At 37.3% G+C, this 27,779-nt stretch overlaps 4 protein-coding genes across 9 annotated transcripts in view; 2 read left to right on the forward strand and 2 right to left on the reverse strand.

The window, feature by feature from the left end:
* Window positions 1–2,535: 2,535 nt before the first annotated feature.
* Gdi (GDP dissociation inhibitor) lies at window positions 2,536–7,504 on the reverse strand. The gene is made up of 3 exons (XM_020943448.2): window positions 6,869–7,504; window positions 5,120–5,595; window positions 2,536–3,962 (listed from the first exon to the last, which is right to left on the reverse strand). The coding sequence occupies exons 1-3, from the start codon at window positions 7,260–7,262 to the stop codon at window positions 3,501–3,503; spliced, it is 1,332 nt and encodes a 443-aa protein (XP_020799107.1). The 5' UTR covers window positions 7,263–7,504; the 3' UTR covers window positions 2,536–3,500.
* On the forward strand, window positions 3,617–5,193 carry LOC110176947 (C-type lectin 37Da-like). The gene is made up of 2 exons (XM_020943449.2): window positions 3,617–4,317; window positions 4,374–5,193. The coding sequence occupies exons 1-2, from the start codon at window positions 4,233–4,235 to the stop codon at window positions 4,823–4,825; spliced, it is 537 nt and encodes a 178-aa protein (XP_020799108.2). The 5' UTR covers window positions 3,617–4,232; the 3' UTR covers window positions 4,826–5,193.
* A 226-nt stretch (window positions 7,505–7,730) lies between the features above and the next one.
* LOC147643991 (uncharacterized) lies at window positions 7,731–8,085 on the reverse strand. Its single transcript, XM_086830696.1, has 2 exons — window positions 8,039–8,085; window positions 7,731–7,974 (listed from the first exon to the last, which is right to left on the reverse strand). The coding sequence occupies exons 1-2, from the start codon at window positions 8,048–8,050 to the stop codon at window positions 7,774–7,776; spliced, it is 213 nt and encodes a 70-aa protein (XP_086686822.1). The 5' UTR covers window positions 8,051–8,085; the 3' UTR covers window positions 7,731–7,773.
* Window positions 8,086–10,467: 2,382 nt separating this feature from the next.
* The window catches only part of LOC110177093 (phospholipid-transporting ATPase VD), a 28,419-nt gene continuing 11,107 nt past the window's right edge, over window positions 10,468–27,779 (forward strand). For 2 of the 6 annotated variants that reach the window (XM_020943621.2, XM_020943623.2), the window contains exons 1-2: window positions 10,468–11,274; window positions 20,888–22,136. In XM_020943621.2, coding sequence (XP_020799280.1) covers window positions 21,130–22,136 — 1,007 coding nt within the window. In that variant the 5' untranslated portion in view covers window positions 10,468–11,274; window positions 20,888–21,129. The remainder of the gene's footprint in view (window positions 11,275–20,887; window positions 22,137–27,779) is intronic. The other 4 variants (XM_086830700.1, XM_086830697.1, XM_086830698.1 and 1 more) reach the window with 4 other exon arrangements.

Consider the following 27,779-nt stretch of genomic DNA (forward strand, 5'->3'; position numbering starts at 1 on the left):
TCAATAATATCGAAACACTTGTGGACCCAGACGAGTTCAACGTACAGAGATATAGGACCGACCAGGGCAAAATAATGCGAGACGTCTTTGCACTTTTGCCTTTTCTCGGAAGCGGAAATTGGAAAAATGCTAGCGGCATTTTCTTGCACAGGTCGCTCGCTCTCTCGCTCGCCTGGCAAGGATAAAAAAAGCCAACTAAAACAGCAAAAAGAAAAAGGAACCTAAACTGTCAGCGACAGCATTAAAACTAACAAGAATCGAGAGCGGCATTCTCAGCATTTTGCACATTCCCGGAACGTCGAAGGCACCCGGACACAGGCCCCAAGAGGGGAACAAATCCAGCCCCCCTAGTCCCGTGTGGCATGCCACATGCAATTCAATAAGAATTTCTCCACTTGCCAGTGTGCACCAAGGAACCAACGAATCCTGGACGAGCGGAAGGGGACGGGCAGGGGGCACAGGGCTCCACCAATGCATGCCAAACACTTGCTGCGGAATTCGTAATTGTGTCACACAAAGGAGCGACGAGTCCTGGCCATAACTATAACCTTTATGGCTACGTGATTCAAAGCCATCGAAAAGCTAATAAACCCAGAAACGGCTTAGCTCGCATTTGTCGCTTACGAGTCCTGTAAAGTTTGTTAATTTACATTTGAGTCCAATATTAATATAGTTGATACTTTAACTATCGATATGACTATTTGGTTTCTTAAAATCAATAAGGTGTGTTGAATGGAGGTAGTTCTTGCCCATGAAGTTGATTTTCTGAAAGAATAAGAACTAGCTTCTGACTAAACTTATAATACCATTCTTCGATATTTATCTCTATTTTTTATACCAATTTTGTCTATAAATCAAATTTTAAATATCTCATAACTAAGCCAAAAATGCATTAATTTCAATTCGGAAACCTTTCCTATGCTAGTTTTTATTAGGTTAACAAAACTGCATACTCAATTTAAAATGAAAAATTTGGTCGAATTTGACAGTTTTAATGATGTAACCCTTTATCTTTTTTTGCAAAAATCAAAAAAATTGTCAAAAAAATTTTTCCAACTGGACAGAGTTAGATCGATTTAGCTGTTGATGCTGATCATGAATATATATGATTTATGGGGTCGGAAATGACTCCTTCACAGTTTTACAAGCTTCTGACTAAAATTATAATCCATTCTTTGAGTCGATATTTATTTATATTTTTTGTCTATAAATCAAAATTTAAAAATCTCATAGCTAAGCCAAAAATGCATTAATTTTAATTCGGAAACTTGTCCTATGCTAGTTTTTATTAGGGCAACAAAACTGCATACTCAATTTGAAATGATAAATTTGGTCGAATTTGACAGTTTTAATGATGTAACCCTTTATCTTTTTTTGCAAAAATCAAAAAAATTGTCAAAAAATTTTTTCCAACTGGACAGAGTTAGATCGATTTAGCTGTTGATGCTGATCATGAATATATATGATTTATGGGGTCGGAAATGACTCCTTCACAGTTTTACAAGCTTCTGACTAAAATTATAATCCATTCTTTGAGTCGATATTTATTTATATTTTTTGTCTATAAATCAAAATTTAAAAATCTCATAGCTAAGCCAAAAATGCATTAATTTTAATTCGGAAACTTGTCCTATGCTAGTTTTTATTAGGGCAACAAAACTGCATACTCAATTTGAAATGATAAATTTGGTCGAATTTGACAGTTTTAATGATGTAACCCTTTATCTTTTTTTGCAAAAATCAAAAAAATTGTCAAAAAAATTTTTCCAACTGGACAGAGTTAGATCGATTTAGCTGTTGATGCTGATCATGAATATATATGATTTATGGGGTCGGAAATGACTCCTTCACAGTTTTACAAGCTTCTGACTAAACTTATATTACCATTCTTTGAGTCGATATTTATCTATATTTTATATATACCAGTTTTGTCTAAAAATCAAATTTTAAAATGTTACAAAAAGTTATCTTCTGTAACATGTGTGATAGGATTTACTCAATGTTTAATAAACTATTATTTAAATATTTCGCCTTTAAACTAAATTTTTAAACTTACCGCCATTAAGCGTGTGACAAAAGCTTATGAATACAAAGTTCAGTTTCTTCGTTAAGTGGAACCATGAGCTTCAGGATGAAGGCCGAATGAATCAGTTCAAAGAATGGAACTCCAGGACATGGTTCCAAGTCCTTGAGCTAAATGAGCTGGAACTACTTGGAAAGAGGGGCGGTAAATTTGAAAAGGATTCCTTGCATCCTTTAAAAATGAAACATTATTCACTAATAACAAAAAGGGAAAACTAACGAATACCTTCGGTTAGAAATTACTCCTTACATTTCCTATAACAACTTACCGATAAATTCAGAAGACGGCTAGATCGATGCTGTTGCTGATGATCAAGAATATATATGACTTATAGGGTCGGAACTGGCCTTTCTTTGTTTTGTAAGCTATTGACTAAAATTATAATATCCTGCAAGAGCATAGTATATCATAAAACCCTATCCCCAAAAATATAAAATATATAACCCACAAAGTTTCTTTCTTTGTAATTTTTATTAAAAATGTAAATTCTGAAAATGCGGAATACCATAGTTCTCTAGACCATTGACAATCAGTTTAGATTTTCATTTGTTTTTCTTCCATTTTGTGTTGTCTGCCGCGCTTCGATCATATGCAATATGTTTTGGGTATGCTGCTGCGATGAACTCTTTCGCTTGTTTACATTTTCAATACCATCGATATTGTTCTTTTTGTTTTTTCTTTTGGGATTACAATTATAATGCTGCTTATGCACGAGTGTGTGTGTGTGTCTGTGTGTGTGTGGGGTGGGTGAGTGGGGTATGTTTGTGGTTACGATCACAAAATAAAAGAACCAAGCAACTATTGAGGGCAATATACATAGACAATATATATATATATATATATGATATATACTTTATTTTGTATACTCGTATAACTTAAATCCAAGCATAATCGCGTGACTGACTGACCTTTCGATCGGGTTGATTGGGGGAGAGAGAGTATACGTCGTGCCCTAGGACCCTTGCTCGGGAGTCACAACAAGCTGAATCCTTGTGAATTTGATTTAGTCGCCCAACACTCGCATAGTTATACATATACATATATAGACGTACATACATTCGCGACTGCTTGTTGTATAATTTATGTTTTATAGGTTGTGTGTGTGTGTGTGGGTGTTTGTTTATATATATATATATTTCCTAGGCATATCCAATATTGCGCGAAGCAAGCATGTCGTTTTTCACATCTAAAACTTCATCTCTCGATGGAAAAGCATTTTCGTAATACAATTTCTGGATTTTCGTTTTTAGTTTTTTTGTTTTTTTGTTTTTTTTTTTAGTTTTTATTTCTTTTTTGTTTTTATCTTGGGTATTTTTCTGTAAGGTTTGGCCACGACGCTGAGACGATTTACGATGTGTTTGTGGCTGATGTTGAGCTGTTCAAATGCACCATAACCAGATGAGGCCCTGCTCCTTGCTTACTGCTCCTCGTCGCCCAGCTCGTGCTTGATCTTGGAAAAGTCGAACGTCTCTCCAGTGCCGCGCTTGAATATGTTCAACACATCCAGGCAAGTGGTCTCGAAGTGCGTGGTCGCATCGTACGACTCCGAGATGAAGATCTGCGAGCCGGCTCCATCATCGATCGGCTCCAAGTAATCAGAAATGGTCACAAACTTTTGTGCGATCGGCTCCAGCAAGTCCAAGCCGGGCTTAATCTCAACCTCCGGATTCTCGGTCTCCACGGTGGTCGAAACCATGCCGACGAACCAGCCCTTGGCGGCCACCTGGTGAGTGGAGCTAACCAGCGACACATAAATGTCCGACTTGCGGCCGACCTGCTTTTGTGGAATGATAATCTGCGTGGACAGACCGTCCTTGGTGCTGGCCACCGGATGGTCCAGGATGCAAATGCAGCGAATCACCTTGCCGCGCTTGCGAACCTGCCAAAGAAAACGGATGAATGGGGTTAATAATGAGTTATATATACGATTTCCTAAACTCAATGCAAAGATTAAAGTGCTGGTACGACTAACCTTAAATATTATCAATTATCAAAAATCATAAATAATTTTGTGTGCAAAAAGAACAAAATGTATACGACGCAAAACCTTTATTCCAAGAAAATGAATAATGAATTAATCAGTAATCACTGATTAATGTGTAGAATATAAGAACTAATTCTTGCACATGCTTCATCTAGTCGTTTCAGAATGGTCTCGGCACTCTGTGTTCTTGTATTTTTGGGTATTGTTTCCCAGTTTTTGGCCATTGAAATAACGCCAACAATTTCCGATGGTAAGAACTAACTATTAACTTTGAAACATTACATTATTTGCTCCCATTCTCTATAGGTGTTCCTGAAACATTTAATATGACCAGAAAACCCTTTGTAAAGATCGGGAATGGTTACTATTACTTGGAAAGGAATGTAAACCTAAATTGGTTTGCTGCTTTCGAATCATGCCGGAAAATGGACGCCCAGTTAGTTGCCTTTCAGACCTTGGAGGAATGGAATTCAGTTATCCTCCACCTTGAGAGCAACAAAATTGAGGGTATATTCTGGACCTCTGGCACAGACTTGGCGAATAACGAAGAACATGTTTGGTTTACAACTGGCCAGAAGGTGACTTTGGATAGCATTTGGAATGAAGGAGAACCCAATAATGACGGTGGAAATGAACACTGCGATGTGGTGTTATCCGCTAAAGACTCTATTGGGTTGAATGATCTTGAATGTGAACTGAAGAGACTCTATATTTGTGAAGCCCCACAACCGATTACAGCTTCTTTTGTTATCTGGTAAAGAGATAATAATGATTACTTTATATTCTTTGATTTGTTTACCACCACCAAAGCTTTCAAAAAATATAAATAGTCTAGATAACATTTTCTTCAAGCTGGCTTTTCTCTGTTCCTCTTGGGACCTTTGGTGGAAATTAACATTTCAATGAGTTGGAATACAAAAGGAACCCAGATAACTACAATGATCTTAACAGGACCTTTTAAAGTTATTGCAGTTCTGTCCTGTCTATTAAATATTAATTTTCCCTAGAACTCATTATACTTTCGTCTTCAAGTATTCTTTTGGGGGTCTCACCTTATCGGGCACGTAGCTGGGATCGCAATAGACCTGCTTGCACTTGGCAATCTCCTCGCCGGACCGCACTCCCACCACCTTGCCGCCCTCGCCGAGGACAATCTCGTCGATGGGCTTGTCCAGCATGTAGGTGCCGCCATAGATGGCCGAGAGTCGGGCAAAGCCCTGGGGCAGCTCACCCAGGCCGTACATTGGATAGAGGTAGGGCGACTTGCCGTACCTCGCCAGAGAGTCCGAATAGAGCTTGATGCGCCGGATCGTGTTCACGGCCGGCTCGTTCAGATATTCGTCGTCGCGGAACAGGGCCAGGGCGTGGCCGGTGAAGTCCTGGGTGTTCTTGTCCAGGCCAAACTTGTCGTACAGGCCCTGCATGTTGGCCTTGGTGGGATCGAAGTCCTTCCAGGTCTTGGGGTCATCCTCCCGGAAGTCCTGCACGTAGATGAGGAAGTTCCGGAAGCGACGCTTCTCGAACATACCTGCGAATATATTTGCATTTAAATATCGTATTCGTAATGCCATATTGGTCAGTTCTGGGAACAGGAACTGCCCCAATAAGGGAGGAGTGCATGTCCAGGGTTTTAAGTTTCCGTTTCCCTTTTGAATTTGAATGTCACAAACACACACACACAACTACAGGGCTTGAGCTTGAAACCTCCAATTTAGGGGGCGGGTGGAACCACCACCAACAATCAAAAACCACTTGGCCATTGAATGACGTCATGCGGAGCATATAAGTATATTACAGGGAATCGCTCTTCAGAGGGAATTACTCAAGTTATTGTGAATATAATTATTAAAATAGAGAATTTAAATACATTTTACTTGAAAGATATTTTTCTTGTAATTTTTAGCTTGGTTTTACTAATAAAATAATAAATAAGTTCATTCCCTGCCAAGCCTCACTGTAAAGTGAAAGGGTTCAATGCGCCGCGAAAAAACGAAACACTAAAAATTGGATTGCAAAAATCAAAACTAAAACAGAAACGATTTAAACTACAATCATAAATAAATAGAGCGTGTTGACTAATTGCACTTGGTGGCCGCTGCCACGAAGAAGGGGAAAACACTGCGAAATTCAACTTTTGCGAATATCAAGTGTAAAAAAGAAGAGACCAATTAACGGCAGGTGTATGAATCATCTACTATTAAATTTTTTAGTACAGCGAAACTTCTACAACTAAAACTTTAAGCTTTTCTAATATATTAAACAAATAGAAAGTATTTAGAAAACATACCATGTTAATTTTTGTAAATTATATATCAATACGTATGCAAATTATTTGATTTTCCGTGATATTAACTGCTCACTGTAATTCAAACTTTTAGAAGTTTAGCCGTATTTTTGTTTGTTATCGAAAAAAACCCCAGCAAGAATTCTAATCAGCATAAAGGCTGTATAAATTAAGCAAATAAACCAATTGGACTGAAAAGGTGTGGAAATAAGTGTGGAAATTTGTGGAAATTATCTGGCAACAGAAAAAAACAACTGTTTTTCCTACACACATACGTGTCAGTCGTAAACCACAACAACAACAACAAAAAAGAACGTTGGTTTCCAGCGAGTGTGAAAGCTGAGACAAAGAAAGGCTATAGAGAGGAAGCGAGAAGGAGAGAGGTAGAAGAGGAGGCAGAGGGCTCAGATAAGAGTCGAGTACATACACACACACACACACGCACACAGCTGGTAATTTGCACAATTTCGGCAAGGCGAAAAAGAAGGGCGAACAAAAAGGGGGACAGACAACTAACCCATGAGATCCGAGGCCAGGGCCTCCTTCTGGTCAACCGGCACCTTGGCAATCTTGCCGCCCTTGTAGACGTAGCTGCCCTCGATGGACTTGAACTCCAGGTAGCGGGTGACGCCCGTGTGGATGAGCAGCTTGACCAGCTGGCCGTTGGCCATCAGGAACTTGGGAATGAGGTCCACGTTCCAGTCCCGGCCACGCCCGAACCGCTCGCCGGGCGGCTCCAGACCGTAGCGCTGGAAGAGCTCCTCCAGCGGCGTTATCGAGGCGGACTCGCCGCCATAGTACTTGTTCCGATCAATATGCAGCACCTTCTTGCCGGAAACGGACAGCATCCCGCTGAGGATGCACTCCTTCAGGCCCGTGCCGAGCACAATCGCGTCGTATTCCTCATTCATTTTTGCTTTTGATTTCTCTCACTGCAAACGGGGGATTCAAGTGGATTTTGGCTGCTTGTTCCGGCTTTTTGCGTTTTCTACCGTTTTTTCACTGGCGCTGCGACGTTCGATGGTGGACTTTTCTGCGTTCAATAATTTTTCTCTACTCGTTTGCCTCTCGCTCGTTCGCTTTGTTTGTTCGTTCGCGGTCACGTCATCTGCTGGTCACGACACCTTACGTTTACGTCATTTAGCTGCTGCACAGTCTGGTAGCTCGAGTTCGCGGCGTTGCCAGACTTTCGAGTCTCAAGCTCTTACGCTAAAAACATGTTAGATCTAAACTAAAATAAGCTAATTGCCATCACTAGGATTTGTTATATCAGGGTGGCAATATTGAGCGGGATTTTTAAAAATTCATTCAATATTCATTTAACAGTGCCGCTTCTTTCACAGTTGGTACTCCCCTTAGAACATTAACAAATATTTAGCTACATGTTAAAAGCGTTTATTTCAAGGCAAACTTGAAAGGCTCTTAAGCTCTCCTATTAGAATTTCTTGAGGAGCCATGGTTGTAGTTGGCTCTCTGGGCCGCCGCTGATCTTGCCGCTGCCGCTCTTGCTTGTGACGACATTTCATAGACCTGATAGCCTCCGCCGCTTTGAGCCGCATCATTGCAAGTGGGATTGTTGGCTGAAACCAAACCGATGACGGCCAGTACGGCAAAAAGGATAACCTGAGTAATAAATATTTATTAATTAATAAAAATATTCTTTAATCTTCTGCTGATCGACACTCACCAATAATTTCATCTTGACTGAAGTTGTGATGATTTAAGTTACAAATGAGCTGTATTTATACCCGGAGAGGAGTCGCTTCTTATCGCGTAGAGAGACCAAGTCTGTCTTAAGCCTCAACTGCGAGTCTCTTCAAAGAGGTTATCGCTATGTCTTATTTTTATTCTTAAGAATAAAATAAAATACAAAGAAAAATCAGTTATTCCTGGAATCAGAATATAAACAATTTTTTATAAGGTTGACCATGATACCCAATTATGCATAACTGTGTCTGTTTTGTATTTCTAAGAATTACATGGAGCAAGGCGCCATTATTTTTACACAGAATTATTTATTCAATTAATAAAAATACCTACAATATAATAATTTTAGACTTTTTACATCTGAATGGCTGACAAGATACGAACAAAGTTAATTAATCGGAATGTAATATAATATTTACTAATTCGCTTCAATAGATCTATGATGATGAGTAATATATTGCTATTGTATATTGCTATATGTATGTATGTACATACATATTTATTATATAAATTACATTGTGATATCAGTACTCTTATCTTTAATATTAGTCCTACATAAAGTAATTTCAAAATTATGATCAAATCCGCTTGCCTTTTTTTGGTATTTCTCAACTTCGAATTGTCCTGTTTGCTAAAAGCTTTCTGTAAAGCTTTTTTCCTTTCAAAAGTGAGAAAATTATAGTAAAATGTAGGTACATCCTTTGGCTCAATATCTGGCTTTTAATTGTCATAGAATATAGTTTCTAGAAATATTACACACACCAATTTATAGCACCTATTGAAGGTAAAGAAACATAGATTTCAGAAAACATCGATTAAAATTTGGCACCGGCAGAATATAGAATATAATAAGAATAGAACATAGAATTCGAAAACGTAGCATAGAATGGCTCCAAAGGATAACGTAGAAGTAAACATGGAACATAAAATACATTTGTTAAAATATTGCATAAAATACTTCTTCAGTATGAGACTTTAAAAAAACAGTGGAAAAATTGTAGAGTATTTTATTAATAATATAATACATATAAATAAAAAAACAACACGAGAAAGAATTGAGCTTTTGGGCAAATAAGTCGCATTTCGAATAAATGAGGTGGTGGGATTGAAAACACTCGTTTACCGTTTTGTAAACTTCTGACTAAAATTATAATACCTTGCCAAGTCATAAAAAACAGATGTACATTTTATATAAAATGTTATATTAAATTTTATTTTATTTTCATTGCAATGGGTTTCTTTTCATTCAACTTCAAATCGAATAAGGACTTATTAATAGTTCCTATTGAAGTTTTGTGAGGTGCCATAGTTGTAGTTGGGCCTAGGTGCCGCCGCTGATCTTTGTCGTGCCGCTCTTGCCTGGGCCGACATTTCATAGACCTGATAGCCTCCGCCGCTTTGAGCCGCATCATTGCAAGTGGGATTGTTGGCTGAAACCATACCGATGACGGCCAACACGGCAAACAGGATTACCTGGGGAATTTCAGATGTATTCATTAAAATATTGTTTAATCTGAAGCTGATCGACACTCACCAAAAATTTCATCTTGAATTGTGAATTTCGAATTGTCACCTAGAGGCGGTATTTATACTCTGGGGGGTTCCTTATCACCTGCAGAACAAAGCTCGTCTCGAGCTTCGGCTAGCTTATCGCAATTATTAAAAAATAAGTTAATAAATAATAAATATGCAATAACCTATTCCACGGAATTCGCATAAAAATATATATATTTAATCTCTGACACTTATTAATATTCACCACAATCTGTATGATTTCGAAGAAATAATTCAACAAATAATACAAATAATACAACAAGCTTTCAAAAAACCATACGTAAAGTGAAATATTCATTATTTACCAAGACAAAATTTAACTTTATGCAGCTTTAACATGCACCTGGACATAAGTCCTGAGCTTTCATAGCTTATCTTAACCTGTTTTTTTTTATTTAAGTAAAGCACAGCTACAAACTCCGCAGCTAGAGCCTTAAAGGCAATCTCAATTATTATTATGTATTATAATTATAATTTATAAGCCAAAACAAAGTGCAATTATTTAAAAACTAGAATTTTCGCGCCTCAATATCGCCCACCTCTGGGAGTGACCACTCTGTTAACTCTCTTACGTTTGAGCGCCATTGTTTCACTGTTTTGAAAAACTTGCTGTTATTTAACATTTTACGTCTTACACGTCTAGAAAACTATTTTACACGTCTGCAAATACATGGGGTCGAATTCTCGTTTTTGGGGTCGAGTTCTCACTTTTGGGGTAGAATTTTCTACATGGGCTCGAATTTTCATGTAGGAAGTAAAATTCGCTCTCGGGTGCTGTCAGGTGGATGTTGGTTAACAGTTATCGATAGTGTCGGCACGGAAACATCGATTGGTCGAAAAACATCGATGCATCGATGTTATCATCGATGTTTTCCCACCACTGACTTACAAGCATATTTCTTTTGTTTTTCGGAAAACATTTTGTTGCTCGCGTTGTCGCCGTTTGTTGTTTGTTTCGTTTCGGCGGTTTTTCGCGTGTTGTGCAGCAAGCGGACCAAACCAGTTCAGTCATACACATTTTCGTGGAGGAAAACACACGTCAATGTAAATGTTTGATTGTTTTTCACTTAAAACGGAGCCAAAAAATCGAGCCTCCTGTTTGTGTGCGCTAGTGTGTGTGTTTGTGTGTGAAAAAGTGAAAATGCTATTTGGGCCATAATTGCATTGAAATTCTTAGCAACAACAAAAACCACCTCAAATTTGTGGCAAGAAAAAAATATATAAAGGAAAACACGGAAAAACACGATGAAAAAAAATAACGAAAAAGCTTCAGGCAAAGAAATGAAAAAGTGAGCGGCGTCTTTCGATTTTTGCTGCCTTTTAGCCGTCTTTCGTGTTGCGGTTGTTGTTCTTTCAGAAACCGTAATTAAATAAATATATTAATTGAAAATTCAACGAATTGGCGGAATTCGCTCTCGCGTTTTGCCCTCTCGCTCGCACTAATGGGCTGGCCTGACCTCGGCTATCATATGTTCCCCGCGTTGTTGTTGTTGTTGCTTTGAATGTTTTGTGTTTGTTGCTATGCTGAGAATTTGTTCTCTTTGCCGTTGAAGAATAGCTAAAAATATAATACAAAAATAAATAAATACAAGAAAGCCAACAAAGAAAACAGTTTTCGATCGATCCCAGAGGATAAAAACGCCACGTCTATTGTTTTATTGGGTAAGTTTTTGGTTTTTGTTTAAATCAAGTTACCATGTTGAAAAAATTGCAAAGGCTGAAGTCAGGGAAAAAAGGAGAAAAAAAACATAATAAACCTCAGACGGCGGCAATCTACAGAAAAAACAAGTTGGTTGCCAAGAACCAGTTAAGCGTTGCAGACCAACCACCACCACCACCCCCCTTCTCCACAGCCGACGGGTTTTTACCTGCCCGTCGCTCGCTGTCTCCCTCGCTCCCCCCCCCCCCCCCCGTGCTATGGCACAGCATCCGATCGTTCTTCCTTCTCTCTCCCTCGCGCTATGTCTCACCCGGCATTTAATAAGAAGCAAACAAATTCAAAGAGTCGCGTCGGTTTTTAAAATTGCTTCTTTTTTGTAGTCGGCAAATCGGATCGTGTGTGTGTTAGTACGGCTGCAGTTAGCCGATGCATTGCCACACGGTGCACAGTGGGACGGAACAATAAATGTTTTTTAATATTGACTGAAACTGGAGTTCTTTAAACTTTGAAAGCCACAAAATTAGCGCAGAAATGTGAATTAAGTGACCAAGTAGAGAAAGTATTCATAAAACTATAACAAAAAGAGGAAGTAGTTGTTAAACAAGAAGCAACTGCTTAAAAGGAGAACAAGTTATTTTACCTATAATTTAATATATTCTTTAACTTTGTCTTAACGTTAAATAATAAAAACAAAACCCCGTTTTGTTCTCAACAAAATACTTTACAACAAATAGCAGCTGTGGAAAATTTTACGCTTATATACCTGGAGTTATTTACATCTCTTACGAACAGAACAGCAAATTGAGGCCCACTACCTGTGTTATAATTAAAATTCCTTCGGTGTGCACATTTTATTGCTATATTTTCCGACATGGAAAAAGGGAACTACTTCAATTGAGTCTCGAATTCTGGGTCAGGCAGTGACGTTTTGAACCCTTTTCTGGTTTTATTATCACGACAACCACTGTGCAATGTCTTTGAGTATTTCTTCTGCTCTTCGCTCTCCCTCCTCCCAGCTTTTGCCTCAATTGAGTTCAACGCTAGTTGACGTTGTTTGCTCCTCGTTTGTCTCTGTTTCTTGCAATCTATTAACCGCTCTCTTTCTCCTCCACTCCCCCACATTCTCCTCTCAAGCACTCACTCCCTCCGCCCCCCCATCCCCCACTTCTTATTGCTCCAGGTACCGTTAGGGCAGAGCTTGAGGCAATTGACTCCAATTCGCAATTCGCGATGCAGTGGAAACCCAAAAGCAGGCAAAGATGAAGCAGAGACAAAAGATGGAAGAGAAACAGAAACAATGGAGAGAAACGGAAGCAAGAGTCGACTTATCTCAGTTTTATTTTTGTGTTTACAGTTTAACGCTGCTGATTATGGTTGGCTTAGTTCGTATTTGATTTTTATGACTGAAATTTACCTAGGCACTTGCGACGAGTCCCCCATAAAAAGTTGACAAATACAGGCATTCAAATAGCAGAGCTATTAAAAAATGGGAGTGTCCTGTTTTTTTATAAATAAAATTGATAAAAATCATTGAAAAAAAACGATATATTTTAAAAATTAAATGGTAGTAACTTTAATTCTATTTATTTCGCTTTCTATACAATCGTTTTGTTGTTTTAATTTCATCCCAGATTTAAAGGGCATCAAGAAAAACATTAATTTATATATGTTTAAGATATGTTCAAATAGTTTTTTTGTATCATTAATACAGTTGTGTTTTTAATTACATTAATTTTATTCTAACGGATACATTTGATTTAAATGTACATTTAAAACGTAATCATACATTATTTTGTATTATAGTTAAAATGTTTTGAAAACGAAATATGTGTGCACATAATCAGATAATTAAATCAATTAAATTGTTACCTATTCGATCTGATTGCCACAAACATGATAATGTATCATTAACAATGATATTTACCAAAATTTAGGGTATATTATTATTGGATTATTAAGGGAATTGCTTCACCTATAGTTTTTATTATTTCGAAAGAAGTTTATTAACAAGTTTTTGGTTAATGGAAAGTGCCAAATAATATATTGGGACATTTTCGCAATTTCACTATGGCTTTTGTTTTTGTTAGTAGGAAGTTCCCGTTCCTGGCATTAACCATTAACCGTTGCTCTCAACGCGTGTAACGTGATAAGCGAATTCCGGGGAAAATAACTCTTGTATCTGGGTGTACGTGGCCTGGTCGCAAAGCGTGTCTCCTCTTATCACGACGTCAGCTGTCAGAGTGGTATATACTATATAAAGTATGGTGTGTGATATACAGTTAGCTTTACTATATACTATATACAGTAACTCTCCCAATCAAATACTGTAGTCACACTTTCCGTTTATTTGGCTCTGGCCTAACTTAATTGATTCCTCATTGCGTTCTCATGCGATTTGGTGGGTTTCGTGTTCGGTTCTGGATTGTATATTGTATATTGATAAATATTCGATTGCGATTGCATGGATAAGGCTCGTAAAAACTCCTCATTCTGTCATTATGATTTGTGCTTTACCTTATCGGTTATAGCTCAATTTATAAGGTTCAGTGTTATCTTTCGCAACTTACTTTGTCTTTGGCTTGTCATAAACAAAGCTTGCGTCCATTCTTTGGAAATGTTAATTCAATTTTATAAACAAAGTGACTGAAATTGATTATGTAAGCAAAAGCCATTGTGGACAACACAATGAAAAATTCTAAAAATACAGAAATATGTTATATATAGTTCAAAGGGACATTCCCATTTGTTGACCAATGAAGAAGATCAAAAGTTAAGACGGAAACTCATGCAAATGCTTATAAATAACACATTCCTGAGTTTCTGCTGACCACCAGCAATGAATTTATACTCTTTAATCTTGAAATTTGTGAAGAGAAGCAAAATATTTTGATAGGGCTATCGCCTTCTTTTTATTAAAAACTCAATTTATCAACTGTTTTGTGACTTGCATCCGTTTTTAGCACATTTAAACATATTTATTTACGATTTAAAGCAAAGTCCTGATAGAACTTGCAATTCAAATCAACATTTTTGTATAGTTAAAAATATTTATTAAATATTAAAGAGACGCAGCTGCTCGTTTTATTATTCCTTTCTGGTTCATAGAAAATGAAATAAATTACTTTACATTCGCTCTCGTTTACATTCCCTTTACTCCCCTCACCTTTTGGCCATTAAATGTAATGACTTTCGACTTGGCCAGGTGCAAGGGAGGCACATGGCTCATTGTATTATTACTTACTTAGTTCGTATCGAAAGCCAATCGATCTCTGGCTGGCACTGTGGCAAATTGGGATGGAATGCGAATAATTGAATACATTAGTATGTTAATTTCAATTCCAGCGCTTTGCTTAGGCCAAAGGTTCAATCAGTAGGAAATTTAGTGTACAAGCGCCTAGGCTGTTGTCTAAACTAGAGGGGAGTCCAAGCCTATATCGTGAGTCGTGAGTTGGAAGTGTATACTATACTATAGTATATAATATATCTTTAAAATTAAATCTATAATTCAAATTTACATATAATAGGTTCCCTTTTGATTCTAATAGATCAATAATAAATCAATTTAACACTTATATATACATATGTATACTCCATAAAAGTACAGATTAACTATCGAAAGTTCTTTTAATTTGCTTGCAAATATCTACTTCAAAATCATAAGAAATCGTATGAATTCTAAGCTGAATAAATCATAAAAAAATTGTAATTTATTCTTAATTTATTTATCACGATCACGAGCTCTTCTGCAGCATAAATTGTGGCCTGTCAAGTGTAGTGACGTTGCTTCAAGGTAATTGAATAGATGGGCGGCAAGTGGCGGCGCCCCCGTCAACAGTTTCTAATTAGTTGTGAAACTTTGTTTGAGGCTTTTTGCTGTTTTCTTTACTTTTTGCTTGGCTTGAAGCTTGAAATTTGTCTCGTTGACGCGAATATTCTCAGGGCGTTCGGAAGTTTTCCCATGTCAAATGCCAAAGCACATCGTAGATTTCGAACTCCATTGTTCGGACTCACAAAGATGGCTTAATTAAGCCAGCCCACAGAATTAGCATAGGAATGACTGAAAAATATATAGAGATTTGCATGCGCTTTGTCTTGGTCGTTGACTTGATAAGATTTATACTTTTAGTTTCGATTTAAAGTTTCTGATGAGCCATTTGCCTCCATTCTCAGCTCCATATGAATATATTAATTCTTATCGAGGGAGGTAATTATTTATCACTCCATATGCTATATCAATTATACGCCCCGTTGCACGGTCATTAATCTCTGGAAATGGAAAAATGGCACAACAGCTGCCCGAAGTGCTTTTGAACCCGATATAAATGCATTTTAGCTTCCAAGTTAATGATGGGAAATGAAGAGAAAAGAAAACAAAAATGGAAAATCAATCAGAATTCCACGGGAAACTGGTATGAAATAAGCACAGATTTCTATGATTATTGTTCTTGCCAAATTGTTTATAGGTTAGAGAACTCTTCAAAAAATAAATCGTTTCATTAAAGAATGATTCAAATTTGAGCAAATTGTATTTGTAAACAATCAGGTTGAATTCACCTTTTGACCATATGGAGGAGTAGGAGGAGAAGAATCGACCTTTTGCGCATTTTTAAATTTTTGATAGATTTGTACAAATATACACACAGTAAGAGAAACAATTGGTATACAAATCCTTAGATAAATAAAGTGTTAAAAATAGGTTTGTGGTAATTTTAATTGAAGTAATTTTGTAATTTGAGATATCATTTGAATGGCTTCAACCTAGCATTGTTTTGGAAACGAGCCACAAATTATAATAATTACTAAACATATATTGTTTGTGCTTGCCCGCTTTATATGTATATAATAATTAATTTATAATTGGCCCAACCATAAATGCGTTTTCAATGCAAGGTCGGGTCGATCGGCCATCGGATTGAACTTAAAGTGAGCACTCGAACGAATATTATTGCCCAAGCTTTAATATTTAATATTTATGGTTTGTTCAGAGTGCCTTGCACATGAGTTTTTCACCTCGTCAAATGGCTTTTCCCCTCCCGAGTTCAATAACAATGACAAATGAGCATCTAATGAACGAGAGATATCGAGAATATCTTGGCCAGATGGCATCCGTTTGGTTTTATTTGTATTTTTTTTTGGTTTGATATTGAAAATGCAATGAACTTTACATTTATTTTTATAACTTTTACTCGCCCTCGTTTCTCTTTTGGCTTTTCGGCTTATTTTGCTGGTAATCACACCCGGTTTTGGGCTTGGCCTGGCGGAATTGTGTTTATCTTCTCAATATATATTTCGCATGTGCGTGGCTAAAAATAATCCCCATTTTTGTTGGAGTATCGAGGCAAAAGCTAATGGCCAGATATCGGGAGATATTTCCACATGTATAGATAGAGGCACTTTGAAATCAGCAGCAGCAGCAGCCATTGAAGTGGCTTCCACTAATTAGCCAGGCCGGGACAGAGAGTAAACTTATCAGTGTCTGCCTTCTTGGGGGTCGTTTAACCCATCGGTTCACCAAGTGAATAAATCAAGTTTTGGCACTCGAAAGTTTTTGTTTTCTTGTTTTGTTTCTTGTAAATTGTAGCTTGTAGCTCGTAAAACGGAAAGAAAGGAAAATTAAAAGTGCCAGACAGAGAGAGACTTGGTATTCATTGCACTTTTCTTTTTCTGTATACTATATACAAATATATATATTTTCATTCTTGTCTGGGGTGTCTTTTTATGATTCTTGGCCATGACAGAGTCGAGAGAGCAATGAAAGCTAAATGACTAACAGTTTTTGGTAAGAAAGTCTAGCTTAAAATTGAAACTAAAACTAATGCTCAAACAAAGAAAGTTTTATTTCTCTGCGTGATTTATGAGTTTTGTCCAAACTCGGTGATTTTTACTAATTTAGATCACAAAAAACAAAAACGAAGAAACGAAAGAAAATTTAATGCTGAATTCGGTCGTGTGCCAAATTCATTTTTAGCTTTCTTATGCCCACTGAAGATTCTTTTTTTGGTATTCGTAAATATAACGAACATATATAGAAACCGCAATCGAATGTACATATATGTAGTATGTGGAAAACATGAAGATACATATATATTTGGCAATAGTATTACGCCATTTGCGCAAAAGTTGTGCTCTTCGGAATGGCTTCCCGAATTAGTTCATCACTCAATGAAAAATTAAATTAAATACAAATTGATACAAGCCAGTGGAGGAGCAATAATTTGTATTTAATTAATAAAGGAGGAGGAATGGAGGAATGGAATTCATAAATAATAGGTTTCATTTGGGAAAAGACATCAAAAAATTATATCTAAGGAATTTATAAAGCTTGTATACCATAATATGTATTAAATTTGATTTATTTTCAATGAGTTTAACATATTTGTTTGGGCTAAGATGTAATTTTTGGTAACGAAGCTTCAAACCATTACAATTTCTTGCAAAGTAAAATAAATCTGAGCTAAGCTTAAATTCTATTGGTTCCATCAAACCTATGTAAAATGTTACCAGTCTAAGATAGATATTTATTATGGAAAACTAAACTTTGTAGAGCAATAAATATATAACATAGCATCTAAAAGCTTAACTTAACCCATAAATACATATTAAACTAAATTATGCATTATTTTTATTCCATTTTGAACCTATTTATAATCTTTAATCGACTTAAAGACTTATTTTTAAAAAGGAAGAGTGAGCCAGACTGTATTTATTTGTATCGAACAATCATTTCTAACCTTGAAATCGGGTATCAAAATATATATATAGAAGGGTTGTCAAGAATTTATTTTTGGAATAGAGGAAGTAACACGCAGAATTTTTTGGTGGCCAACAACCAGTTTTGCGAATTTGAAAGAATGTTTCATTAAAATGTGACCTCGCTTCCGACACTTTTGACAGCTCAAAAATCAAAGTTCAAGCGCAGTGTGAAAAAATAGTATCTAACATATAGTGTCTTTGGACGCCTTGAACTTTCTGTTTTTTGTTGTTTTATTTTATCACTTCGAATGCGACAATCGATTGGATTGAAAAATCTTGAAAAGCAACAATGGACAGATTTTTTGTGGAGCAGAAAACGCCCCCACTCCGCCTCTCCAACGCCTGCACCCGCGTTACGCTTGACCTTGCGGGTCTTTCAGCTCGCTTCTGCTCTCTTCGTGATGTTTTCCATTATTTTCAAATTGTTTTTTTTTCGTCTTTTTGGGCTGGCTTATCGGAAGCTTCAAGTCTCGAATCAAGGGCAAACTTAAAGCACGCATTTTTATTATTATTTTTTCTCGTTTTTATATTTGTATTTTTGGTGGTTGAGTGCCTCTGCTTGGGTTCGATAAACTTTTGGGCAGCAATTAACCAGCCTCGTTATATTTTTATCGCTTCGAATGTAATTAGTAAACGCTATCTCCCTCCCTATTCGCATTTTTACAACTTAAATTTCAGTGTATATAGAAAACAAAGGGTTTATTAGGGGGTGTTATTAATATTTAAGTTGTAAAAATATGAGAGGGATTATATTTTTAGATCGTGTGAGGCTCTTGAAATGAAATCATTTTTTAAACACATATCATTTAAAAGTAAATTAAACGTTATTTAAAATATTATAAGAATTATTATTAGAACTGTTTTAATATGAATTGTTTCTTATCTATGCGTTCTTTTCACAATTATAGCTAATAATCGTAAAATTGAATGTTTCTAAGAAAAGAAAACCCCAAGGATTCGCAGAATTTTTTTAAGCTGTAGATTAGATGAGAAAAGTTTAATTATTTTTATACAAATGCTGGGTATCATAGTTTCAGTCAGAAGCTTGAAACAATATGAATGATTCATTTGCGACCCTATAAACTATATATATTATTGATCAGCACAAAAAGCCAAATCGATCTAGCTATGTCCGGCAAAAATTTATTATTTTTTTTTTTCAAAATTTTGAAAATATCATAAGGGGTTACATCGTTAATATTGTAAAAAAATGGATAAAAATTTAAATTAATGAAAATTTTAAATGGAGCATGCAGATTTATAACCCTAATAAAAATTAAAAAAAGAACAGCTTTCCGAATTGAAATTAATGCTGTTTTGGCTTAGTTATGAATTTTTTAACATAGATTTGTAGCAAAAATTGTCATATAAAATTTAAGGGTATTATCTTTTCAGACTGCAGTGCAGTGAAGGAATCATTTCCGACCCTATAAACCATATATATTCTTGATCAGTTTAAATAAGATTTTCATAAAATTATACAGATAATTCCAGCTTAATATATAATGGCTTTATATTAAATTTGATGAAAATGTATTGAAAACTGGAAAAATTATAATATTTATTTCCTAACATTTTCCTATTGTTCCTATCGTGGGTATATATATGTATATATAATCCACCGATTTGCCATGCTCCGATTTATATACTAGTAAAATTATATAGAAGAATAACTCCATAGTTTCATTCAAATAGCTTAAATTTGTCCCAAAATACATCTTGTGCATGTGAACTTATGATTCCCAACTTGTTCTAACATCCCCGGAACGAAGTGACTGCTGCCGGCCAAGTATCCGAAATGTGTTGTGTTACAAAAATTGCAAGTCATTGTTTATTAGTGTTCAAAGTTAGTAACTGATCATAAATACTTACTTATCATAGTTAATTACTGATCATAGTTACTTACTAGTCATAGCTACTTACTGGTCATAGTTAATTATTATTTATTTGTGTTCAAAGTTAGTAATTGGTCATAGAAAGTTTGTGGTCATAGATACTTCCTGTTCAAAGTTACTTACTGATCAGAGTTAATTACTGATAATAGTTACTTAGTGGTCATACCTACTTACTGGTCTTAGTTACTTGCTGGTCATAGATACTTACTGATCATATTTGATTCCTGATCATAGTTGTATAAATCGTCCGATCGTTCCAATGGCATCCATATATATGTATATATATAGTCCACCGATTCACCATGTTCCGATTTATATACTAGTAAAATTATATAGAAGAATAACTCCATAGTTTCATTCAAATAGCTTAAATTTGTTCCAAAATACATCTTGTGCATGTGAACTTATGATTCCCAACTTGTTCTAACATCCCCGGAACGAAGTGACTGCTGCCGGCCAAGTATCAGAAATGTGTTGTGTTACAAAAGTTGCAAGTCATTGTTTATTAGTGTTCAAAGTTAATAACTGATTATATATAGTTACTGGTCATAGATACTTACTGTTCAGAGTTACTTACTGCTCATAGATACTTACTGATCAGAGTTACTTACTGGTCATAGTTAATTAGTCAGTCATATATACTTACAGTTCAGAGTTACTTACTAGTCATAGATACTTACTGTTCATAGTTAATCATCATATCATATGATTCCCAACTTGTTCTAACATCCCCGGAACGAAGTGACTGCTGCCGGTCAAGTATCAGAAATGTGTTGTTACAAAAGTTGCAAGTCATTGTTTATTAGTGTTCAAAGTTAGTAACTGATCATTCATACTTACAGATCATAGTTACTTAATGTTCAAAGTTAATCACTGCTCATAGTTATTTAAAGCAAATTGATGATTATATAAATTAGTGATAAATTAATTAATACTTTTACTAATATATCTTTCTCTCCATTTCCAGACAGTCATGACCTCTGCGGCTGAGGAGGGGTCAGTGATGACGCCCCTAAAGTTTGTGTCCAGGTGCTAGGATCAGCCTTTGGACAACTGTTGGGTGGACTACAACTGGAGTTACCTGTTAATCCAGAACCAAAAGGAAGCACCCGCAACACAGACAGATAGACAACTAAAAAAACACACACATATCCGAGGTAGATCGTGGCCAGGCCGAAGAAGGTAACCTGATGGTTGTGGCTTGCGAAGATGCCCTCAGCGAACACCGAAGACTTGCGGCGAAAGTTTCTAGTAGTGCAGCAGCAGCGCTCCGCACCGCCCAACCTGGCCGGCGACAGCCTCCAGCCGGCGGTACCCAATGCCGCTGCAACCACCAGCCTGATGATGACCACGTCCACGGGTCTGGGCATGGGCATGGGCCTGGGCGAACCGGAGCGAACCTATGTCTTTCCCGGTGGCAATCCTGTAGTAGGTAGCGCTCCCGGTGGAGGACAGGGAATACCCGGAGTGGCCATAGCGGCTCCATCGCGCGGTCATGCCCGCTCTATAAGTCACGGAGGAGGCGCCATAGTCGGGGCCAATGGAAGACCCATTAAATCCGCCATGAAGGGCCACCAGCGAGCCTTTTCCCAGGGACAAATCACGGACTCGCCACCTGGAAGTGCTGCGCCCGCGGGTAGGGGTCACAGTCGTGTGGGTTCCAAAACGGATTTCATCCTACCGCCGGGTCACAAGGAGGAACCGGTGAGGGAACCCTCGGCCCCAACTTCAGCGACTGGCGGTCGTGGCCATTCCCGGCAAGCATCGCGCTCCGAATCCATATACACACTGCGGCGGACGGAGGCGCCGCCCTGGTGGAAACGCTTCACCCTGTGCAACTACAACACCAGCGATAAGTTCGAGGAGCGTAGCTACCGGATGGTGGTGCCCAATCACACAGTGCCGCCAAAGACGCCCAAGAGGGATCATCCCAATGGGCAGTTTGTGGGCAATAAGATCCGGACCACCAAGTACACGCTGCTCTCCTTCATACCGAAGAATCTGCTCGAGCAGTTCCATCGAGTGGCCAATTTGTACTTTATCTTCATTGTCCTGCTTAATTGGGTGCCGAAAATTAATGCGTTTGGCAAGGAGGTGGCCATGATACCGGTGCTATTTGTCCTGGGAGTGACGGCAGTGAAGGATCTGTTTGAGGATCGACGAAGAAGGGCGTCCGACAAGAGGATTAACAACACCACCTGCAGGGTATACGATGGGTGAGTTGTCGATGTTATATTTTATCTATAACTTTATGGAAAGAAAGAAACTTGAAAGTAGATAAGAAATTAATTGTACATCGAATGATAAATATTGTAGGTTTTGAATGGATATATCTAAAAGTAAATATAGGTTGATTCATAAACATAAACAAAGGAAACCTAGAGCTTCACCTCTATCAGAAATTAGATAAACAAAATAACATTCTAGGCTTCTAAAATAATTACAAACTGTCGCAAATAATGCAATTTACCAGCAAGTCTCATAATAATGTAATCAAGTGAGCAGATTTATTCACAGAACTAGCTCAAACTGATTTAAAATTGAATTACTCAATTATGTATGTGGGAAATATACAGTCTGTGAATCAATAAAATAGGTCCAAAGTGTTCTAAACAAGTCACGTTGTTCTTTCCCCTAAATTTCTGTTCTGTCTGTTTGATGTTACGAAAACTTTTCCAGAAGTTGGTCATAACAGTTGAGAAACATGACTCCCGTTTGGCCAGATTTCGTTGCAACCTCGAGGCTAGACACAGATTTTAACGAGCTTTGGTGCGGGTCTGTCCTGGATTGTTATTTGTTTTCACTCCCTCGACCACTGGTTGCACATGGAAATTGCTGCTGCCCCTGTCTGCGATTTGTGTTTTGGTATATATGTATGTATATTATTTTAAAACGTGATCTAGAAATCGATAAGCAGCCACCGCGGCGGCATCGGCTGGGTAAACTTTCCCTCACTGTTTGAACTGAACCCACCGCCATTGCCATTGCCCCTCATCCCTCATCCCATCTGGTCTCTGCCTCTTGTGGTTTCTGTTTGGGTTTGGGTTTGGGTTTGAGACTGTGGCTGGGCTTTTGTCCCACATTTGCGCGTGGTTGACGCATACTTTTTTTTACCTGCCTCCCCTCTGGCTCTTCCTTTCCACCTTGTTGCTGGGGCAAGACTTTCCAACCAAAGCGGCGATTTACTTGCAATGCACGTGTACTTACACTGCTACCAAAAAGGGGGGTTTTTTGTATAAATAAAATATATAAGTACTTGATTTTTCTATTTTATTTGTACAAAGTTGAATTTAAACACTTGTAGTCTTTACAATTCAAACATATTTTATAAATTCATAAAGAAGACAGTCCCTTGATATTTGATAATGAGTTATATCTCTTGGAATTGGGCTTTTCTGAATATATTTTCTTGAATATTTCTTAGAAATATTTATATATTTTTCTCCTTTTCTGTGTAGGGTCTCTTAACTATATTTAATTTTAACTTTTTCTCTAACTATTCAATTGCTGAGTTGGCTTCTCGCTAACCAAAATAAACCCCTCCAAAGACAAAGAGACCGGGTCCGTGTATAACTGAAAAACTATATGGTCTCTGTAGTTCTCCTCCATATCAATCCATACATATGTATATTTTTCTATTGTCCAACATGTGTGTGTTGCTGACCATTGAACTTACTTTGTTGTTTGCTAATTATATTTGCATTTCCCTATTCTCTTTGTGGCTCTTTGCACAATTGTCATAAACCAAAGCAGTATTGTTTGGAAAACGTACAGTGAACAGTGGTTGAAAGTTGGTAGATTATAAGTATAAAAAACGAAATAGTTATTAAATTCATTATAACAAACCTTTCCTTGTTACCAACACGTTTTGGTAGGCTTTAAAAACCCTCTCGAATTAGATCTTTATTTAAATCTACAAAATATGCTAAATATGCTCAGGAAACTATAACAAAATATATGTAGGAATATTTAAGAATAATACATTTTAGCCCACAAAACAAATTCGCAACCGTTATAACCCAGTGGAGCTGTCCTTTCACAAAAGGCCTCACTTTACATGCAAATAACACGCATACGGGTTCCACTAAATATGGTAGTTTTGGAGTCAACTGACTCACAGCCGGTTGAGAGGCTTTTGGAGGCTATTGAGAGACTGGAAACAGGCCTACCACCGGTACCCAAACCCGTACCCCTTATCCATACCCATTACCAGTTTAATGGCCCTGACCATCTCACGCTTGTCCAATTTTTGTCCACGAATCGAATTCAAGACCATGTGCAAATAATGATGAGTCATGAGTGAATTACCGGAGTTTTCATTGCTCCATATTTCGCTATCATTGTGATTACGAGTGAGCAAAAATTATGGGATCAAGGTGATGACTGAAACTGACTGAGAAATACTTGAATTACGTAGTAGTATTTATTTTTGTTTTGGGAAAATTTCACTCACAACCCAAAGCCCGCCCCTGTGTGTGTTAATTGCAACCCAATCGAATCACTTGCCATGTGCTAAACGGACGATTAAACTTAAATTGAAGTGCGAAAAGTCTGCGGTTTTAATTAATTTCCAAATCAATTTGCACAAAGAAATCTTTAGAGAGTTAGTCATGGAGACGCTTTCAGGAAGTAGAAGGGAAATCTTTAAGGATATTGTCTTATGCAAATATAAAACTAGTTGGAGAAAAAGTAGGATAAATATAATTCAAAAGGATTGAATGACAAATGAATCATAACTCTTTAAGCTATGCGAGCCGTTCGAGTGACTCAATAATTAACGAGAGCACCCACTCCGAGGCTCCTTGGGTTATAAAAACCCTCATTTAGTCATGCTGCTCCCCGAATACTTTGAATGATTCAATCAGAGGAGCCTCCACTTGAGTCAATTCCCAGTGATTGTGAATGCATCCACATTCCCTTACTGCCATTGATATGGGGTATGACTCGACCGCTGAAAGAATGCAATAAGTTTGCAATCAAAACAATATATATCTGCACAAGTTCCCCCAACCATATTCAAAGTGAAGACGACTGACGAGGTCATCCCACTGGTTTTTCTGCCATATAGTCACATTTTCTCTCAGTTTTGCAGAATCGCATTTGCGCTGTGCCCACACTTTATGTAAGAATATTATGCAATCAACTCTCCGGACATCTGGCGATCTGAACAAGTCCAGAATCGTGCTGAAATTAAGCGGAAATTGTAAACAACAATTGCCACTCACTGTGCAATAAATAAAAGAAATATTATTATTTTGCGTTGATTTCTTGCTGCACAAATTGCATTCCCGGGCACTGGTTTTCCCTCTGAAATAACCTTATGATATGTAAATGTAATTAATGACAGAGAAACGTGGACCATAAAATCAGTAATTTTATGGTAGTTATGAAGTCAAATAGTGTGAAATACACACATGCGGATCTTGAGCTTATTTTTAAATGGGACACGTCACTAAATGAAATTTAATGAATGTAATTATGAAGAAATATTTTGTAAGGTTGCATTTTTTCTAGCACTTTCTAAAAAGAAAACTCTTGAACTTGACTTGGCTTTATAATAATCAATATACCCATTTAGAATTCCGTTTAACCTTAGTTTTGTTCAACTTTTACCAAAGCTGTCTTGATTTGAAAATGCCGACAAAGTGAGCCCTTAAATATATAGGTGACACTTTTACCTAACTGATGGGCGTGGATCAGCTGGCATTTCTCCCAGGTGACAAGTGTGCACTTTCACCGAAACTGCATGAATATATTCCGTCTGTTGTGTCAACACCTGAGACAGAGCCAGGCGATTCTAGACCGTGTTCTAAGGTCTCTGCATATAGAATTTGGAAATATAAAATATATATTCACCAAGGTTGTGGGAAGAATTTGTGTAAAGCACGTTGGTTTTGTGGGTTTACAGTAGCAGTGAAGGTTAACCTTGAAAAGCCATATGACCTAATGTATCTAAAGTGGGAAAAAGGTAGCCTAGATTATCAATAAACCTGTGATTCTTTGGAGTTCTGTATTAATTTCTCTCTGTACAACCCAGAGATAAATATGACAAATCCCTGATAGTTATGCTCTACTGAGGCGGATCTGTGTTCTCGTGCTGATCTCCTCCGCTTTTGGGTTAATGTTTTTTGGCCGTTGTTTGCCATTTGGTAAAAGGCTTACACACACACACCGATACACACACTGTGTGAAGGTCCGAACTCATGACATTGAAAATGCTAAAATACAGCAGCAACAGAGAGACAAAAACGGGTTTTTCCATATTACCCCCTCATTCAGAGAAAAACCGGTTGGCCAATCACTGTTAACTGCCTCCAAGTTGGATCTCAGTCTCAGTCTCAGACTCAATCGCCGGATCTCAGCTTCAAGCCTGGGAGAGACTCAGACAGAGACATTTGTCTAGCAAAGAAGAATCGTTGAGCCAGAATCCAAAGTGGAGGCCAAAACCCGATTCCCTGAGAAGTTGGCCATCTAATGGCCATGTTAACAAACCCCAGAGACCATTAACACCATGCTGCAATTGCTGTTTGCTTCTGCTTTTGGTCAAGTTTTTCCGATTTGCTATCTTCACTTGTTTGCTGCAGTGTCACTGACTCTGGCCAGTTTCCATTTGTGTTTGGGTTCAAGCCAAAGCCAAAGCTCAGGGCGGAGTGTCCGGGGGCTCAGGGACAAGTTCCGGGGAAGTGGCAAGTCCGCGGAAAAATATGGCCACCAAGGTGATGACTTTGGGTTCAAAGAAACACACAAAGATGGAGATACAAAGACCTAAGGCTGCAAAGAATAGAGAAGCAATTATGATTTCAAAATGCAAAAACTATAGGTGGAGTGGCAAATAAACCTAGTAAGTAGTAGTAAATGCTAGTTTTTTCCCCTAATTCATAACAAATTTAGCTTCTTATCTTAACTTGTCTCTCAATGTTTGATATTAAATACAGTTTTTGCTATATCTCTGAAGTACATTTTATTTCTGGTTCTAGATAGATCCCGGAATATCATCCTGTTGTCAGGAAATGCCCACAAAAACACGATTCAATTATTATTTTTTAGTTTCCTATTTAATCAGTAGATTGAAGTGTCACCTGACAGTCATATATAATTGAATTAAAGTGTAATCTTTGTTTTTTAGCGCTTTTAACATCCGCAAATATATTTTCTCCATTTGGTATTATCGTTTAGTGAAACTGAAAGACAAAAATTCCAGGCTAACTCTTTGCAAAGCAATCGAAACACTTGAGATAATATTTGATCAGCACCAATGACATACTTAACCAGATAAAATATCTTATAAGTAGTCTTTATAGACTAGAAAAATGTCACGTACAAGAATTGCTGAGTGAGTTTCTTGTCAAATCTACAAAGATCTAGTAAGATGCATTGCAAACATTTATTATTCAAACTAAATATTTGTGTTTTTAAGGCTATTTCCTTTTCACATTTTTTGCAAATATAATCTCTAAAGTTCATTTGAATGGTATTGGTTGTTAGGCGAACAGAGAGTGTAATTGTTGAATATTATTTAGAGTGAACCAAGCGGAAGACTTTGTGTGTTTGGTTATACAATCAGTGAGGCTCCATTAGTGTATTTCCATGAGCTCAGAACTGGTTTGTGATATGCTGCCAACTCCCTTAATTACATTTCCTTAACTTGGCCTCACATCTGCCACTCCAATTCCCAATTCCCGAGTGCAAATTGCTGTTTAGATACAAGAGGAATCTCAGAGATATGATGTGATGACTGCCCCCAAGATATCGTATGACGTTTTCCAAGTACTCGAAGCTAGGGAATTTATTCGACGAATGCCAATGGGGGGAAGAGGGGAATGGTCATCGGTTGGACAAATAAACTGACTTTTGTTTGG

The sequence above is a fragment of the Drosophila serrata genome, unplaced genomic scaffold, assembly GCF_035046125.1.
Source record: "Drosophila serrata isolate PLE 108 unplaced genomic scaffold, ASM3504612v1 contig_240, whole genome shotgun sequence".
NCBI classification, from domain to species: Eukaryota; Metazoa; Arthropoda; class Insecta; order Diptera; family Drosophilidae; genus Drosophila; species Drosophila serrata.

What these genes read in the sequence shown, in the direction of transcription:
- LOC110176947 (XM_020943449.2), top strand. Translation starts at nt 4,233, where the DNA reads ATGGTCTCGGCACTCTGTGTTCTTGTATTTTTGGGTATTGTTTCCCAG. An exon ending in AACGCCAACAATTTCCGATG is followed by an intron (nt 4,318 to 4,373) that starts GTAAGAACTAAC and finishes CATTCTCTATAG; the next exon opens with GTGTTCCTGAAACATTTAAT.
- Gdi (XM_020943448.2), bottom strand. Translation starts at nt 7,262, where the DNA reads ATGAATGAGGAATACGACGCGATTGTGCTCGGCACGGGCCTGAAGGAG. An exon ending in CCTGGCCTCGGATCTCATGG is followed by an intron (nt 5,596 to 6,868) that starts GTTAGTTGTCTG and finishes ATATATTCGCAG; the next exon opens with GTATGTTCGAGAAGCGTCGC. An exon ending in CCAGCTACGTGCCCGATAAG is followed by an intron (nt 3,963 to 5,119) that starts GTGAGACCCCCA and finishes TTTCTTTGGCAG; the next exon opens with GTTCGCAAGCGCGGCAAGGT.